The following is a 19,009-nucleotide window of genomic DNA, read 5'->3' as shown; positions in this document are numbered from 1 at the left end:
TGATTTAACTCAGGACTCTATTTTGGCATACCAAATCCTTTAAACTTGTTATCCTCAAACAATGCATTTAATGCCCTTGTAAGAACTTCAGCAGACAGGATGAATAGAGCATGTGACAAAGGATCACCTTGTTTGACTCCCATAGTAGAATGAAAGAAGCCATGAGACTGACCATTTATGAGCACAGAATACCAATTATTAGCTATCAACCTCCAAATCATGTCAACGAGAATCTCAGTAAATCTCATTCTTCTAAGGACCGTAGTTAAAAACAACCAGGACACCCTATCATAGGCCTTGTCATGTCAAGCTTAATGACCACATTTGCTGGCTTGCCTCTCAATCTAATGTCAATCACAATCTCTTAAGCTAACAACACATTCTTAATGATATTCCTGCCCTTTACAAAACTTAATTTATTAGCAGATATCAGACTTGACAAAACTTTATCCATCCTGTCAGAAATCACCCTTGAAATAACCTTATTAATGAAGTTGCTTAGTCTAATAGGCCTCATAGCTGAGAAAGTCTCTACCTCATTCTTCTCAGGCAGCAACACCAGGTTAGTGTGTGTAATGGACTTAGGAAGTGTATGTCCTTCCTAAAAAGCTTTAACCGCACACAGTATATCATTACCAACTATATCCCAACAAGCTTGGTAAAATAGACCACTCAGGCCATCAGGACCACTTGCACTATCCTCTGATAATTCAAACACAACATTTTTTACCTCATCAATAGTTGGTGTAGCACACATCATCTCATTATCCTCTTGACTCAGCATCTCAGGAATATGATTCAAGAATAAAGAATCAGCATGATCATTTCACCGAGTATCTTCGATAAAAAGAATACGATTCATCCTCGCATTTGTAATACAAATACCCTCGAATCCTTTATCTTTTTCGATCAGTTCTTTTCCTCCTACCCTAACCATATTGTAAAGAATCTAGTATTCTTATCGATAAAAAGTGAAACCCGGCTTTTTTGCTTCAAAATTCCTCCTCATAATGCAAATATTTTTTCATTACTTGAGCTCTTTGGAGAATCATTCTATTTCCTTCGGATGGAACTCAATCTTAACAATATTTTCGCATTTGTAATATCTCCAAAACCTGTCTATACGGATAAGCCTTTATCTTTTTCAATAGAGTTAAAGACTTTTCACATCCTACCAATCGATTAACCATATCTCCTTAAAGCCCTCGAAAAGAATGGCTAGTGTTGATTATCATCATCTCGAGCATGGGAGCAGTCGATCGAACCAAGTTCTTGATAAATGATCGGCTGAAATGTCCAAACCAATCTTGAAAGCTGCTTTTAGATAAGATCTTCCAAAATACACTCCTCATAACCATTCAAATATTTTTCGTTGAAACTAATTTCGGATAATTCACAATAATTGATGCAAAAGGCAAAATCTTGGGAGAATCATTCCACCAATATTTCCTTCATTCAATATGACATTGAAATCCCCTCGAACAACCAAGGAATATTCCTTAATCTTAAAAATATTTTCCCATAAAGACAATCTCTCAAAAGCATCGCATTTTGCATAAAAATATCTCCCATAAGTCTTGTCTGACTCCGGAAAAAACGATAAAGACTTGTTGAGAAGTGTCATTAACTTGTATCAATATTATCGTCAAAGAAATAAAGACATCATTCACATCAATCCTTCTCCTATCTTGATGAATTATTAGCATTTTGAAAAGGCTCCTTAAAAATTGTGATGTCTCAACATTTGCACTTTATGGAAGGCCTCCGAATTTCTAAAATAATTTTTGAAATCATTTGGAACTAGATTTGTGAGCTCACAAAGTAGTTGATCAATGTTTGATCTTCACAAGTTTTCCTTTTTTCCTTTAGCATGAGCCTTTGAAGTTTTTGGAGAAATAGAAGCTTCCTTACTAACTTTCCCAAGTACTAAAGCAAATGTCCAATATTTGAATCTTTTCCCCCCTATAGGGACTTGTTCCACCACTTTTTGCATCATTTAAGTCAATATTGTTGACATCGGAAGATCCTATCCAATCTTTTGAAAATACATGATCTTGTGAAATAGTTATAGCTCTACCATTCCACCAATCCTGAAAGGGCTAATAATTGAGGCCTCTTCACAAACTAATTGTTGACAATCAATTCTACAATAATTGATCTGCCAAAAGGCAAAATCTTCATTATGATTCGAGGAAAAACGGGTAAACCACCAATATTTTCTTCTTCATTCAATATGACAATAATCGAAATATCCTCCAATCGACCACTATGCTAGGAATATTCATACCATCTACATAATTATCAATACATGCTATCCCATAAAGACAATCTCTCAAAAGCCGGGATCTTGCATTTTGCAAGTAATGTCACAACCATTATCTCCTGTTGTCCTGTTCCATTTGATCATCTTCTTGAAAATCAAACTTGTTGTGACTTGTTGAGAAGTGTCATCTAAAATATCCATATCAATATTATCATTCATAAAGAACCAAATTTTCCCATTACAATTATTGTTGGCATAAGGCATACCAATCCTTCTCCTATACTGATGAATTGTATTAGCATTTTGAAAAGGCTCCATCAACAAATTGTGATGTCTATGCAACATTTGCACTTTATTCTCCACAATATTTTGGAAGATAATCATAGTGAATCTTAACTTTAATCACATTAATCTCCTTGTCTTCTCATCTTCGATTTCCATATTAACAAATTGTGGTAAATCTGATAGTAAATCTAATGTTCTAAAATAATGTTTTGAGAATCATTTGGAACTAGATTTTTGAGAATCATTTGGAACTAGATTTATGAACTTAGAGTCATTTATCAATGGTCTCATCTGATATGAGAAACCATCTTTAGCCTATAAATAATAAGACCCCTTGGACCACAACTTAATAAAGTCCTCCATTAGAGACAATCGAATCAAAATATGCCTAGATCGAAATAAACCAATGTCACACTTTCCTTTCAGCCCACATTGTATGGGAATGATAGTTCTCAATTCCTCCAGTGATGGCCAACCATTCAAAAACTTTCCTATGACAGCATGTTTAAGGTTCTCCATAACTTCCATTTCATCAACTTCCTTTTGTGTCCAACGCAAATATTACACCTCGGAGATTCCGGATTGTTGCCTTGTAAGTAGACTAATGTGAGCTTAAGGTGAATATGAAACTCTTACGAGATTAAGGAGAGTATTAGATAGCTTAAAGTGCGTACCATAAGATTTCGAAGTCATATGAACATGTGAGACTAAGTTTGTTGAAGGAAGTGAAATGTAAGTCATGTTTGGAAGAGTTTTCGCGATAGTTGATTCGATACGTATTTAGTGATGTCTTGAGGGGCTGCTATAGGGCCTATTAGATGATTAATAAAGTGTTACATAAGTACCAAGAAGGCCCCACAAGGATTGGAAGTCAAACGAATCGACGAGGATGAGTTTGGGGAATTTACAGTTTGTACGGCCATTTGTACGGACCGTATAATTTATACGGCCCGTATAATGGTCCGTAGAATGCTTCCAGAGAAGGGTGACTTTCTGGTAGAATTATACGGTCCAATTGTACGGACCATATGATTTATACGGCCCGTACAATTGGCCATATAATCGGGTCGGGTCAGATTTTTCTTTTTATATACATGGACGACCCTTGCTCCTTTTTCATTTCCCGCACTTCCTCTAAGCTCTCCAAAGCTCAAAAACCCTTCTCTAAGCATATTACACCCAAACCCAAGAGAAAACAAAGATCTAGTAGCAAGACTTAAGGTGTTCATGTGTTAGAAGGCTCACTAGGGTTAGTAGACTCCAAGAACAACTTGGGTATTGAAGCTAGGGTTTTCATACAAGTTGATAACTTGCTCCAAAGCTCATTCTTATGAGATAAAAGGTTAGTTTTCATGCTTATTTCATGTTATCAAGAATGCTTAGTTGTTGAACAACTTGGGTAGAAGGAGAAAGTAGAATATGAAGTCTAAATATAGTTTTCATGATGTTTTTGAGTAGTAATCCAACTTTAATCATGATTCTTAGTATGCTATGGATATAATCTTGTTATAAAAGGTAGTAATAATGATGAGGAAGCATTGCACGAAAATGTGCTAAGGGTTGGTGTGAAGTTGTTAGTATAAGTTGAATATGAGAATGAATTTTGAAGACTTAATGGAATGTGATTACTTGATTATGATGTTGTGGATGTTATTATGGTTGTTTGGGAGTTGTTTTGTAATATGGTGGAATTCGATGAAATAGGAGAAATGCTGCCCAATTTTTGTTAACTCATGAATTATTCTAGTTTGAATTTAAGAGTATCTTTAAGGCTTAACCAAGGTATGAATCCTTCTAAATGTAGATTTCTCAAGCTTCGATGGTGAACGTTAAGTAATTAAGAAGACAAAGAGGTATGTAAGGCTAACCCGTCTTTTATTAAGGCATGATCCCATCACTATATACCTTCACATGAGTTCCATAACGTCTTCCAAAATGACTTCATCCCTAGAATTACTAAAGCTCATGATTCTTAGTATTCTCACAATACCATTACCTTCAGTACATGATAGTTGATCCTCTAAGGAAGGATATAGTGAAAACAATGATGATGATGATGTTGATAATTATGTATGACTATTATGTAATACCGAGCTTATGTGGTCAGGTATGACATCTACCGCGCGCGCACCACTGCAGTTGGGTATGGATAACACTGAGCCTTGGTAGGGCCAGGTATGTATAACACCGAGCCTTGTCATTGCCGGGTATGTGAGACACCGAACCTTTATCGTCGGGTATAGTATTATTATACAAGTAAACAGTAGAAATGGAAGGTTCCTATTAGAAAAAGAGTAAGAAAACATGATGATTGTCGCTAGAGGTATAAAGGGCCCTATCCTTCCATGATTCTTCTATCTTATGTTATTTCTCATGCTTCCATTATGCTATTGATTATGCTTTACATACTCAGTACATTATTCGTACTGACGTCTTTTTGTTTGTGGACACTGCGTCATGCCCGCAGGTGGACAGGAAGATAGCTTGATCCTTAGGCTGCATATCCAGTGATTACTCAGAGGAGCTCCATTTGATCCGGAGCTGCAACTGTGGATACTATTCTTTTGTGCATATATGGGCATGGCGGAGCCCTGTCCTGTCTTTATGATAATGTTCCATACTCTTTTTAGAGGCTCGTAGACAGTCATGTATAGTAGATGTCTTTTGCCTTGTCGGCTCATACTTTTGGTATATTATTTTGTTAAGCCTCGTCGGCTTGTATATATGTATATGGGCGTAGTTGTTGATGTTGATATAAAAGTGTTTTAGCTGTTGGAAGTGGTAATATTGAGGCATAGAGTTTGTTGATATAAAAGTGTTTTAGCTGTTAGAAGTGGTAATATTGAGGCATAGAGTTTGTTGAAGCCATGTGGCTCACCTAGATACGAATGTGATTGTACGATGAGAGGTGCCCGGTGGGTTAGCCCTGGGTGCCCGTCATGGCCCTCCGGTTGGGTCGTGATAGTAAAACAGGAGTACCATTAATAAACGACACCTTCTTCATTGGAATATTGGATGTGGAAGTAGGGTTTTGCATGAGATTTAGGGTTGTAGGTTTGAAGAATTCATTATATTTTGGCATAGAGGCATCTACTTGATTATGAACTGTTTGAAGAGATGAAGAGGGGGTGGAAGAAGACTAGCCAGTCACCGGAGTCGGCTGACCAGTGGCCGTGGTGGCCATGAGTTTAGATGACGGCTCCTAGGGTTTGCATGGGTTTAGGAGAGAGAAAGGAGCGTTTTTCGAATTGACAATATTACACTTATCTTCCCTATTTTAATTTTTCGTGTAACAATTCTTTTTACATATTTATCATTAAAAAAAAAAATTATGACCGGACCAATCCGCCCTTTTGGTATACTCTTTTGTTTTAGTTATTTAGTAAATATTTTTAAAGTGATAAAACTTTCAAAAGACTAATCGTGTAGCATAGGTCATCCAATAACTTTGAGAAAAATAAGAGTTTGAGAAACGAGTTGCCTCTTTCTATTAGTCAATGAGTCATTGTCTTTCAAATTCGACGATGAAGCGCCGAGTTTGCTTACATCTCTAGCCTAAGTAGATCTGTTAAATGATATAATATCTATTCTTTTAATACAGATTGTGTTTGCACCATTTATTCGATGATTGAGTTGCTGAGAATGAATGCAAACTGTTGAAAGAAGGAAGAAAACCCTTGAAATCATTGATTTTACTAACATTCTTTTAGCTTTTTGAACTTAACAGAACTTCGTATTAATTCTTCGTATAGAATTTTACATTTGATTCATCCATTTTATATGAAAAAAATAGAGAAGCAATATGGATGTTACTTTGTTGTAATTAGAAGATCTTAATTTGGTCTATCTCATTGCAGAATGATTTAATTCTTGTTTTTTTCAATATTTTTAAATTTTTCTAACAGATTTTAATTATCTTTTTTTTTTTTTTTTCAAAAGTTGAATTGAATTACTAGATAACAATTTTCTGAAAGTTTCACTTTAAAAATAATTTGAAGTTTCAAAAGCTAAACCTGAAGAGAGATGTCTAAATTTAACTATTTTTATTATTACTTCAAAACAACAACACTATATTTTTATATCCTTAAACCTTCTCCGACAAGGTTACTTATGTACTCTGAAATGTGAATGGCTAATGTTGGAGTGGTATTATGGAGCGAAAATTTGTGGTTTCTATGCAGCGCGTGAAGCGCGCGTGTCGGCAAGCAACAAGTGAATTTGATCGTTTTATTAATGGCTTTATTTTTTCCAACTCTCATGGTGCTCAATAGTAGTGCATCAATGGCTTTGACTTGTCTTCAACCTTGCTACAATCCCTCAGTAGTGACACTCTCAAAATCACCATTGCTAATTCGATCCAAGAGCCTCACCTCCAGCTCCTGCATCTTCATTGCTAAGAATCTAAACCCATGTACAGGAAATTGCTCATTCATTGCAAGGAACAAGGAAAATTTTCTGGGGAAACTGCCATTACTACTGCCTAACAACAGCAGTCTCAGAGTGAAGGTAGATGCACATAAACTGAATACTTTAATTTCGAATTTTACCTGTGTTTCTTATTTATCTTTTTTGTTTCTCTTCCTTGCTTTTTTTCATAACAGGTTTCGGCATCTTCAGGAGAAGAAGCTAACGCTGAGTCAGGGAATGTAGAGGAATTCAGTTGGACTTCTGTTATTTTGCCGTAAGTAATTCAACACTTTTTCTCTCTCATTCATCAATTTCCTTTTCTCCTCAATCTGTATTTCCCTTAAATTTTCTTCTCTCCTTGTATTTTTTACGAGTATACTTCCTTCAACCAGATTTTCCCTTAAGATTCAAGTCAAGATTTTGTTTCATTTTTCTTTTTGGGGTGTGTTCATATGAAGAAAAATGTTTTTCAGGAAAATAAGTCGGGTTCTTACTTTTTTTCTTGTGTTCGGTACGTAAGCAAAAAAAAACATTATCCTAAAAGCATTTATATATAATCTAGACAAATACTAGGAGAGGTTGGGGTAGGGGTCTCTACTCCGTGGGTTAAAGCAACCAGTTAAGCTAATAGAGCTACGCGGTGAACTTGACTTGATAAGCAAGTCCAAAACAACTAGTTAGAGCTTGTTTATTTTGTTTTTGATGAAGGCTTGTTTAATTTGTTTTGTGGAGCAAACAAGGTTTAGGTTATTGATACTAAGCTACACTCTCTTGAGTTGAATTTTCTACACATAAATTCAAGTATTAATTTATTTTTTCTTAAATTATGGGACATTTGATAACCTTTTTCTTATTGAGGTTATCATATTTTGAAGAAGAGTAGACAAAGAACTCTTATGACCTTCTAAGCAATTCAAAATAAAATTACCTATATATATTGGCTCCCTGGGTTAATAACTCAATTTATTGAACTAAGGCAAAGAGAATGCAAGCAGTTAAATAAAGTGACCGAGGCAATTATAACCACAGGACTTGAACTTCGGTGAATTCCGTACTTCGTCGTTGTCTTTTACTTCATCTTTAGCTTAATTCTTGAATAATTTAGAAAATTAACTCACTTATTGACAATCTGAGAAAATTGAAGTTATTTTTAATTAACAATTGATTAGTATTCGTCTCCGTGTGACAATAGTCGTACTTGATTGCGATGCGTATACTCATGTATGTGATATTAAGTGACAAGTTTTTGCCATCCATACACTCTAGATATACAATTTTCCATCTAAATTCTTTTGTCACGTTGCTCTTTGTGATCTCGGTCAACTATTCAGCAATAGAAGTGAACAAAAATGTCATGTGATCTAAAATGTTCAAATAAGTATGTTGACTTGCCCAATAAATATATCATGGTTTTCCTTTTTAGATTGTATGGTTTTCTCCATGCAAAGTAAAGACTTATTGTGTCAAATACAGATTTATCTTCCCGGCCCTAGGTGGTTTACTATTTGGTTATGATATTGGTGCGACCTCAAGTGCTACCATCGCATTGCAGGTAATTGTCAATTTCATTGCTGTATCCTGTATCCTAGCTGCTTTACTATTCATGTACATCACTTATGGACTTTTTAAAAATCTGATGTATCAGTCACCTGAGCTTAGTGGAACGACTTGGTACAGCCTCTCTGCTGTTCAGCTTGGTCTTGTGGTATGCTTTCTATGTCGCATATTCCATGAGTAATTATTGCTCATACATAGCAAATTTTTGAATATCTATTCTTCTTTTTTCCCGTGGATATAGGTCAGTGGTTCCCTTTATGGAGCTCTTATTGGTTCCATACTCGCCTACCCATTTGCTGATTTCCTAGGTGGAGTTCAATTACTTTGAGTTTTGCTGAGTCTCAAATTTATTCAGAAATAATATTAGCTTTTTTTTTTTTTGGGTTAACTTGTACAGGAAGGAGGAGGGAACTAATCATAGCAGCCATTTTATATGCGGCTGGCGGTTCACTAACTGCCTATGCTCCAGGACTAGGGGTACTCTTGTTCGGCCGGCTTGTCTATGGGCTAGGAATCGGTTTGGTAGGTTTTATTTTGCTTTTTACTCATCTCAGTTGCATCCTTTGTGCTTGCTATACCGGCCATATCTCTGTCACAGCTTAATCTATTGTACCTGAGATTCTTCATTGGCCTTATTTCAATAGGCAATGCATGGAGCACCTCTATATATAGCAGAGACTTGTCCATCCCAAATCAGAGGGACATTAATCTCTTTAAAGGAGCTGGCAATAGTATTTGGTATTTTGGTATGTGTATCTATTATATCTCTTAAATTCTCTTATCATCTTAATTTGGCAAGAGAAATGGATCACACTGAATGATGGATTTTCCAGCTGGGTTATTTTGTAGGTAGCTATGAAATTAATGTCATTGGAGGGTGGCGTTACATGTTTGGATTTAGTGCTCCAATTGCTTTATTGATGGGGCTTGGAATGTGGACTCTCCCTCCCTCTCCCAGATGGTTACTTCTGAGGGCAATTCAAGGTAAAGGACCATTGCAGGAATACAAAGAGAAGGCTATGGGAGCATTGAGCAAACTGAGAGGCCGCCCTGCTGGTGATAAAATATCTGAAAAACAAATAGAAGATACTATTATCTCATTGAAAACTGCCTACTCAGATGAAGTTGAAGGAAATTTTCTGGAGGTACTGCAAGGGCCAAGTTTGAAAGCATTTACAATTGGCGGAGGTTTGGTCCTTTTTCAACAGGTAATATAGTTTGAGATTGAGCTTCTCCTTTTGTTTTGTGATACTTTGCAGTTTTCATATAGACGACATCAAAGTAGTTTCGTGCTCTCAAGCTTATGTGGTAGTTTTGACAGATAACTGGGCAGCCAAGTGTTCTATATTATGCTGGTTCAATTCTTCAGGTATCCTTCTGGTTACACTCTTTACATTTTCTCGTTATAATTTCATCTTGCATGAGGTAATATTAAAACAATTTGTTCCTAGAGTGCTGGTTTTTCTGCGGCTGCAGATGCTGCTCGAGTTTCAGTCATTATTGGTGTATTTAAGGTAAGTTAAGTAACTGGAGCCTGGAGAAGTCTTTTAGCTCTCGTTGAAGAATATTAACTTGAGCCTTTATCAGAAGGATTGGTAGTTTGTTAGACTGGAGTATTAATTTCTGCCTGATACTCTGGCTCTTTGTTTGCGTCGAGTTTACTTATTCTCCTGCAGTCACTGATGACGGCAGTCGCTGTCCTAAAAGCTGATGATCTTGGGAGAAGGCCATTGTTGATTGGAGGAGTCAGTGGGATTGTAAGCATCTAATCATAGAATTGTACTTTAGATACTTACCATTTTTCTACTTGTTGGTATGATTTCTGAGAGAAAGTGTTGCTGTTTGTGTGATGTGATCTACAGGCCCTATCACTCTTTCTTCTTTCAGCTTATTATAAATTTCTCGGGAGTTTCCCTTTAGTTGCTGTTGGTGCTCTGCTTCTCTACGTGGGATGCTACCAGGTGATGCTCCCATATACTCATGCTTGCGCAAACAACTCTATAATTGTAGGTGTTAAGATTCAATATTAACTTAAACTAAGGTATTGACCTTGATCTATCATCTTCCTAGTTATTTCAGAGAACTTGTTTCCTCTCTATGCTCTTTAATATGGAATACTTAATTGTTTATTCCCCAACTCCCTAATTTTGTCAGCAATTTACCTAATGCGGAGTAGCCCCCTAGGGTTTTGGTCTAATGGTAAGAACGCAACTTGTGATGTGTGGGTTAGGCACACGTCACGGGTTCAAACACTGCCACAGACAAAAAACTGATATTTAAAGGGAGAAGGGTAAAGGGGCGGGCCATTATCCACCAAGTTTCAAACTGTATGCTATTGGCCTTCGGGAATTTCTCAATTATAAAAGAAAATTTTACTTAATGGCTTTCACTAATTTATTAGTAGGCCAACATATTCAATTTAGTGTATATTGCAAGTTAACAATATCTTACAATTGAGAAAAGCTTTTTCGATTGCGTCACTTATCCTTTTCTCAAAATTATTTAATTCTTACACCTGATCAATCCATCAACAAAACCTCAAATCCTAACTGGGGTCTGGCATATGAATCCTCTGCATCCGATCTGTTGTATTGTGGCGCATTTCATCCTAATACTATTCAGTAACATTTTTTTATTTTTGAAAATAGTTTCCTTTAGGTATTAGTAAGAGAAAATATGTATTAAGTTCTCATATTGCAGTTGCAATCCTAGAAGATGTATTACATAATATGGATTTATTGATAGTCAGTTGCTATGTTAAATGATGTCTTTATTTTGAAAAGCCACTTCAAAATCAGAGCACGACATTTAATTTGAAACAATCTGAGTGACATGTTAATTAATGCTTTTATTGCTGAAGATTTTGATCATTAGACATTCAAAGGTAAAGTGTTTAAGAACGGCATTCTGCACTGAAGTTATATCTTTTAAACTTGACATGTCACATGCGTCTTATGAAGTGATTGATTGTGGAGCTTCAGTTAAGTTGCACCTTGTTCGTTCTTTAATGTTGCATGAACTACGATGGACTTTATTCTCTTCTATATTAGCAACAGATACTGTATAAGTTTTTTGTATTGTTAAATAACCATATAAGATTTTGTTAGCATTTTGTGGAGATAGTAACTCAGAAGGTCATCCAACTATGGGTAATTATCTATCAAAGTCATGTTTTTTTTTTTTTTTTTTTGTGGAATAACAAGGTCACCTAACTTTGCTTATATCACTTCAAAAGTCATCCTGTTAATATTTGGCCAACAAAATATGACATTGCATTTTATTTAGTCCTCATGGACTTCTTATTTTTTCCTCAGCCCACAGGGTAATAAACCACGACCCTACTCGACCCGACCCAACCCTAACTCATAACCCAAATTAATCCTATACTCTCTCAATTAAAATAAAGTTTTCACTCTCTTAAAAAAAAAAAAAATAGGCCCCTCGTTTTATAAAATCGTGTCGTCTTCTTTCTTCTTTTCTCAGGCGAAGTCCATTAAGGATCTTTTTTAATTACGTTGTGAAGATTCTTTTTATTGTTCATCCAAGTAATGAAAGTCCCTTGGGCCTTGTATAAGCTTTAACCAAACACCCTCATTGTGTAAGCTTACAATTTGACATGCTCAAGAAAAAAAAGAATCTTTACTACCAAAAAGCCGACACAGTGAGGCTGTTTGGTTAAAGTCTTAATGTAGAATGTTTGTAGTAAATATTCATTTTTCGTGAGCATGTCAAATTGACTAAGCTTACATGATGAGGTTGTCTAGTTAAAACTTATACAAGGGACTTTCATTACTTGGATGAACAATAAAAATAATCTTTACAACGTTGTTATAAAAAATTCTTAATGAACTTTGCCTGGGAGAAGGAGAAAGAAGACGGCATGATTTTATAAAACGAGGGGCCAAATATTATCAGAGAGTGAAACTGTATTTTAATTGAGAGAGAATAGGATTAATATGGGTTATGGGGTTAGGCTTAGGTTGGGTCGTGGTTTATTGCCATGTGGACTGAGGAAAAAAAAAAAAAAAAGAGAAAGTCCATGTGGACTAAATAAAATGTCATGCCATATTTTGTTGGCCAAATATTAAAACAGTGACATAAGCAAAGTTGGGTGACCTTGTCGTTACAAAAAAAAAAAAATAAACATGACTTTGATAGATAATTACCCATAGTTGGTGACCTTCTGAGTTACTATCTCACATTTTGAGCTATGACGATTATAGGTACCAGTGAGGAAAGGTAATCGCTAAAATATTTTTTTATATTTGTAACCAAGCATTATATCACTTTGAATCTAGGGTTTTGTTAGTGTGTCATGGTGATGAATGACCTCATTGAAATATGTTTGTTCCATGGCATTGAAGATATCTTTTGGGCCTATTAGCTGGCTTATGGTATCAGAGATATTCCCGCTCCGCACCAGAGGGAAGGGGATAAGTCTAGCTGTTCTCACGAATTTTGGTTCTAATGCGATAGTAACCTTTGCTTTTTCACCTCTGAAGGTAAGAATTTGCTCTCCTGCAAATGTCAATTCCACTGTAGCCTGTGTTAGATAGATGGTCATGGTTTCCACTTTGCAGGAGTTGCTTGGGGCAGAAAATATTTTCCTTCTATTTGGAGTGATTGCTTTGTTGTCACTTCTATTTGTAGTCACCTCTGTTCCAGAGACTAAAGGCTTGAGCTTGGAAGAAATTGAGTCCAAAATCTTGAATTGAAAACATAGTTTTGTGTCCATGAGCACACAAGTAAAGCATCTGTTCTCTGATGTATCAATTCTATCAGGATACATGCTTTATGGCTCTTCTGTAAATGATAAACTGGGATGATTCCTATGGCTGTAATATGGGGTTGACTGGCTGGAAGAAGATAAAAGCATTCTCAGTTTTTTTGAGAAACAAAACAACATTATTATTGTCTTTTAACTTTGACGGTCTTGAGAATGGTTTATTCCTAGCAAAGGAAGGAACTATTCTTGGTTTTAGTATTTTTTTCAACTATTTTATTTGTTTGTGATGAGCAAAGCACAAGAATCCTCTGTGCACAACTGAGACTACATGCCTTGAGTTGCAACACTACCTATTCCAATAAGAGTTTGAATTTGGTTTTCATTTTTCAGTATGAAGTTTGCTGTATCTATATTGATGACTTTGCAGTTCTGTTTCGATTTGGGGATTCTTCTTAGGCGCTACTCTAAATTGCACAGTTTTCCATTCAGATGGGCTGGTCTTTAACTTTGCCCTCAACGGAACTTATGCCTAGCGGGGCATAAGTTCGTTAAGGACGCGGAACATAACTTGTGAGGATATTATGATGTGCGAAAAAATTGTTTGTTATAAAGGGGCGCAAATTAAAGACCAGCACAAAATAGGGACATAAGTGCCAATGACCCTATTCTTTTTGTCGCTGGTCTGGTTTGGCGAAGCAAATGTGCAGGCATAACATTGTAGATGTTAGCATGTGCTTTTTTGAAAAAAAATATATTTATTTTTGGGTAATTTCAGATACATCCTATGTTTATGTCGTAACACTAACCTCATTATTTGAGTATTGCGCTTGCCTCCTTTATTTTAATTTCTTAGTAACAATTGTTGTAAACTATTTATCGCTAATACATACTATTATATTAATACTAGTAAAATAGCCCACGCGAAGCGCGGTCATAAGAAAAAAATATGCATTCGCTCTATGAAAGAAAATCACTTCTTTTCATATTCTTTTTCCTTCTCTATATATTGTTATTTTTTTCTTTCTTTTCGTATTTCTTGATCTCCCTCTCAATTCTCCATTCATAAATAAGCTCCTACTCTAGGAAATTTGCTATTTCCGTTCTGTGTTTTACTTGCTTTTTTGCTTCTTTGTTCTTACTCTTTTCAACCATTCTTTTTATTACCTTTTTTTTTTCTAAAGAAAAACGAAAGGGTAAACTGCCTTTATCTTTTAAGTCTAGGAAACAATATCAACAATCTTTCATCACACCTATTGTAAGCATAAGTTGCAAAAAATTATAGAACATGAAAATCAATTTTTGAAACACAATAATTAACATTGCTCTTGACCGTAAAATCAGTATTAGAATCCATCTATAACTTATCCATGAACCAAGTAATCACCATATGTACAAAGGTAAAAAATTCATTAGTACTCAGTGTTTATATCAAGTTAATAGATGCATGATGTTTTTGCATATAGAAGTTTAACATGATTAACTAAATGCATTCTTAGCTCATTAAATCACTTAACTACAGTAAATTACATGATTTAGTGTAAACATCGAGTGGATAAGTATTTAGCGAGTGCAACGCCACAATGATTATTGCTTATTCAAAACATTTGAAATCTGAGATAGAAACACAATTGGAGCGCATGAGTTTGTGAGCTGCTGAATTTTAAAAGATACATGTACCACTCTACGCATATCTTGCACCTATAAGAAAGCATAAAATGACCATTAGTTGAAATGAAACAAATAGAAGATTTACACTTTATAAGAATTTAAGCTGAAAACAAAAAAAAGGGATGAAATCCACTTACTCGTATCAAAACAAGCTGAAAGATAAGTTTGTATATATAACATGTTCAAGATTTGATGCTAAAAACCCTTTGAAATTCCATAATTAAGAATGGAGTCTTTCCATTTTCCATACTAATTGAAAGAATGTGTTTGTGCTAATATTTCTGCGTGGGCTTTCCAGTTCAAAATCAAACGGTTAGCTTTATTAGGCAGAGCAAAGATGAATCTTTATGGGCAACTAAATACTCAAAAATTAATGGGCAAGTAAATACTCAAGATTAATGGGTAAGTAACTGCACAATATGAAAGAAAAAACTGGTGACGTAACTTCTATTTGCTACCTTAAGTGATGTGCGATTCAGTTGTTGCAAAACGTTTCATTCATCTGTGGAAGTAAAAACTTCAGCACATTTACCATAGTAAAGAGAGTTTAATGAGTAATTGTTGTTGTTTTTTTACATAGCACATAAATGGGAAAAAATAGGAAAAAGGCCAAAAAAAGGAGAAAAAACATAAATACCATCGGCGGCCATAGAGAGGTGTCACATCACCTTGTCTATTCCTAACTTTATATTATATATAGATTGACCAGTTTATCATTTTCAATACTCATATTAATCTTTTTATCAATTAATTTTATAAATATCTCTTTTAAGTTCCTTTATAATATAATGACAAAATATGTAGTTAAACACTTGAAGTGTCTACGGACATGCCAGGCATATGGCCTATGAAAGCTACTAAATAAGTAAAAGTAATGCTAAATATTAAATTGTAAGGTCACGTAAATTTGAATAGTGAAATTTATCAAAACCGGCTTTAAAATGTCAAAACCAGACCAAGATCGGAGCATGGGGACTGCCAGAGGATAATAAAGCCAAAAAGTAATAAAATGGACTAGGATGAGCGTGGAAGGGCTTTAGACAAAAGGGTGAATTCCCAAAAGGATTCAACAGTTTAAAGTGCGCCAATGACGATTAGAGATTTTGTTTGTGTGTCAAAAGGAGGCTACACAACCAGTACCATATCACATTGACATGATAATAAGTATAGGAGGTGTAAGGGAAGCGATTTAGGGTCTAAGGAGAGCCCTTGAACACTGCCAAGTTAAAAACTACATAACGGACTAAAACTTCAAATGCACTTGCACAAGGTCTAACTTCAAATGAGCACAACTCCAAGGATATGAAGAGCTATGTGGTGAATTACTTATCAAATTAAAGGTTTTCAAATTTTGATTTCAACGATTCAAACCGTTTGTCAATTCGAGCCCTGTACAAAAAGTTATGTCGATTTTACCAGATATGTCCCTTCTGCGCACTCGGTTGTGCATCCACCTATCAAATGTGTGACTGTGCATGGAAGACAATCCTATTACCATTTCTACATGCCCGGACGCGCATCCAACTTGTCCGCTGCACAACCACGCACTTGGGAACGGTACAAATAACCCCAAGGTCGGGGTACGAGAGTGAAAACTCATTTTCTCAAAGCTAGTGCTTTTTTCTCCTCTTGCTATCCTACCAAGGCTTAAAATACACACTTAAGGTGAGTTTCTTGACATTATTATGATGGATTAACATCAAGCAATGTTAGTATTAATATCTACATGGATTGGAATTCATAAATTTTCAAGAAACTTTCTCAAGAAATCGTTTGAAGGATTTTCTAGGGTTTCTTTCAAGAGGTTTGTCTACACTCCTAAAATTACATGCATGGTTAATTATCGATTATAGGAGTAAAATGTAATCATTGGAAGTTACGGGATGGTGATTGGAATCCATAAATTCTCAACTTGAGTTGTGAATGTTACGGAGAATAAGAAATGGCCTTAGTGGAGAAATTGATTGGTTGTGAGTTAATTGTTGGATATGTATGTGCTGAAAGAAGTTGTTAGTTACATAAGCATGATTGTAGTACTATTCCTGGTGTGAAGAGGAGTTATTGGGTAGAAACACCATTGATGAAGATTGTAGAGAATATTGCACACTAGGAGTGACTAAAAATATGAGATTCTTGCTAATATTGACTCAAATGCTTTACTATGTTGTAGATTGACGTTGTAGAGTTGGTTGAGCCTCGTAGTAACGTTAAGGAATGAAATTGAGGTATTTTAAGTTGAACCCTTCCCTATAAAATAGTGTATTCTTATTAAAGTTTATGATGACTAAATATGCTTACGTGACTGTATTATTTTCTAAATTTGAAATATATAATTAAGAAAGACGAGTGATAATGCCCTACCCTTATTTCTTTGAATGCTATGCATCACATGATATAAATGCTAGAAATGTTTCAAGTTTTAAAGGTTGGAAAAGACCAAATATTATGGAAATTATTTCAAGTGCATGATTGTGAGTAACAAGTAATGATGCACAATTCGTATTTCTTTAATTGTTATAATTCTCATGCTACGTTTCAGCTGTCAAAAGTGAGTGATTTCATGATTTTAAAATGGTAACTATCCATGACTATGGAAAGGTTTAAGAATAAATTGTCGCTATTGAGCCTAATTTAAAGATTATCATGAAAATGAAAACGCACGAATGTGAGTCACGAAGCTTGTATGCTAAAAGATCTTTATTAGACATGTTTCATATAATCCTAATGGTATATACTGTGAGCTCTAAGTTAAGATATGATATTGCTTGGTAGGGGTGAAGATTACCTGCCATGTTACGATTTATGGTGCATTGTTATTTCCTAGTAGTGGGGGACTACCTGTCATGTTACGACCCATTGTGCATTGTTATTGCTTGATAGTGGTGGAGACTACCTGCCATGCTAAGACCCATGGTGCAAAGTTATTTCCTGATAGTGGAGGAGACTGCCTGTCATTTTGCGACTTTTGGTGTATTATAATTTCCTATTACTGAGGGAGACTACTCGTCATGCTACGATCCATGGTGCATGACTATTGTCTGGTAGTGGAGGAGACTACCCGCCATGAACTTATTCGTGGTGCATTACTTCTATGGCATCGTTATATTAGAAATTTCTTTCAAGATGTACATGAATTGTTGTTTAGAGCTTAACGTGAATTAAATGTTTATGTGAAAAAGAACTCCATCTTGATATGTACTCATGTCTCTTTTATCAGGGGCATCGTTTTAAAATGCAGGTACAAACTCTCAGGAGGACCAAAATATTCGTTAGGCACTTCCCTCCTCCTCGGGGCTTTTTGGTGAGCTCCACTTCAGTTCGGGATATTCTTTCAATGTATTTAGATTTGGGAAAACTACGTATATATACATGTTAAGGAGAAATATTTACGAAACGTAACGATAGTTTTCCTTATTTACAAAACATAACGATATATTACAAAACATGACGGATTTTCATATATTTTTCGTTTTTTTATTTTTTTTTCCGAAAATATATATATTTTTTATAAAAAAAAATATTTTTATTTTTAAAAAATATTTTTATTTTTTAAAAAAATAATTTTTATATATATTTTTTAAATATTAATTTTTTTTTTTGCTCAATGGCTTAAAAAATTACCTCATATTTCTATGTATGAAAGTTGTATGAAATGTGTATGTGTGAGCAAAATTTTTAATATAATTTTCATATACAAAATTTTGAGCGAAAACTTTAAGCCTTGAATATTGTATGAAAATTGTTACAATGTTGTTGTAGTTGTATTAATTTTCCGTAAACCTAATATGAAATTTATATACAAACAATGTGAATGAAATTCTAAGTCTTGAGGAAGATATACACATTTCATACCATTCTCATGCATAAAATTTTAAGCATAATGTTTAAGCCTTGATCAAGATATACACATTTCATACGTTCTTCATACATAAAATTTGAGCGAACTTTTTAAGCCTTGAGCAAGATATACAAATTTCATACACAAAAATTTGAGCGATTATTTTAAGTCTTGAATGTTGTATCAAAGTTATATACAATGTTGTTGTAGTTGTATTAATTTTACGTAAATCTAACATGAACTTTATACATGAAAATGTGAGCGA

The 19,009-nt window shown here is 34.9% G+C and overlaps 1 protein-coding gene across 2 annotated transcripts; it reads left to right on the top strand.

Moving 5' to 3' along the window:
• The first annotated feature begins 6,524 nt into the window (after nucleotides 1-6,524).
• On the top strand, nucleotides 6,525-13,620 carry LOC132056822 (D-xylose-proton symporter-like 3, chloroplastic). Of its 2 annotated transcripts, XM_059449187.1 has the most exons (14): nucleotides 6,537-7,054; nucleotides 7,150-7,229; nucleotides 8,429-8,507; nucleotides 8,601-8,660; nucleotides 8,754-8,820; nucleotides 8,910-9,034; nucleotides 9,157-9,258; nucleotides 9,346-9,720; nucleotides 9,834-9,881; nucleotides 9,964-10,026; nucleotides 10,189-10,269; nucleotides 10,375-10,473; nucleotides 12,877-13,014; nucleotides 13,093-13,620. In XM_059449187.1, exons 1-14 carry the CDS (start codon nucleotides 6,782-6,784, stop codon nucleotides 13,225-13,227), a joined length of 1,725 nt encoding a protein of 574 aa, XP_059305170.1. In that variant the 5' UTR covers nucleotides 6,537-6,781; the 3' UTR covers nucleotides 13,228-13,620. The 2 variants fall into 2 exon arrangements, with proteins under 2 accessions (XP_059305171.1, XP_059305170.1); XM_059449188.1 differs by lacking the exon at nucleotides 9,964-10,026 and having other exon boundaries at nucleotides 6,525-7,054.
• Nucleotides 13,621-19,009: the final 5,389 nt, after the last annotated feature.

Source organism: Lycium ferocissimum, chromosome 5 (assembly GCF_029784015.1).
Source record: "Lycium ferocissimum isolate CSIRO_LF1 chromosome 5, AGI_CSIRO_Lferr_CH_V1, whole genome shotgun sequence".
Lineage (NCBI taxonomy): Eukaryota > Viridiplantae > Streptophyta > Magnoliopsida > Solanales > Solanaceae > Lycium > Lycium ferocissimum.
The sequence above is the reverse complement of the archived record's forward strand: the minus strand, read 5'-3'. Positions and strand labels throughout refer to the sequence as shown.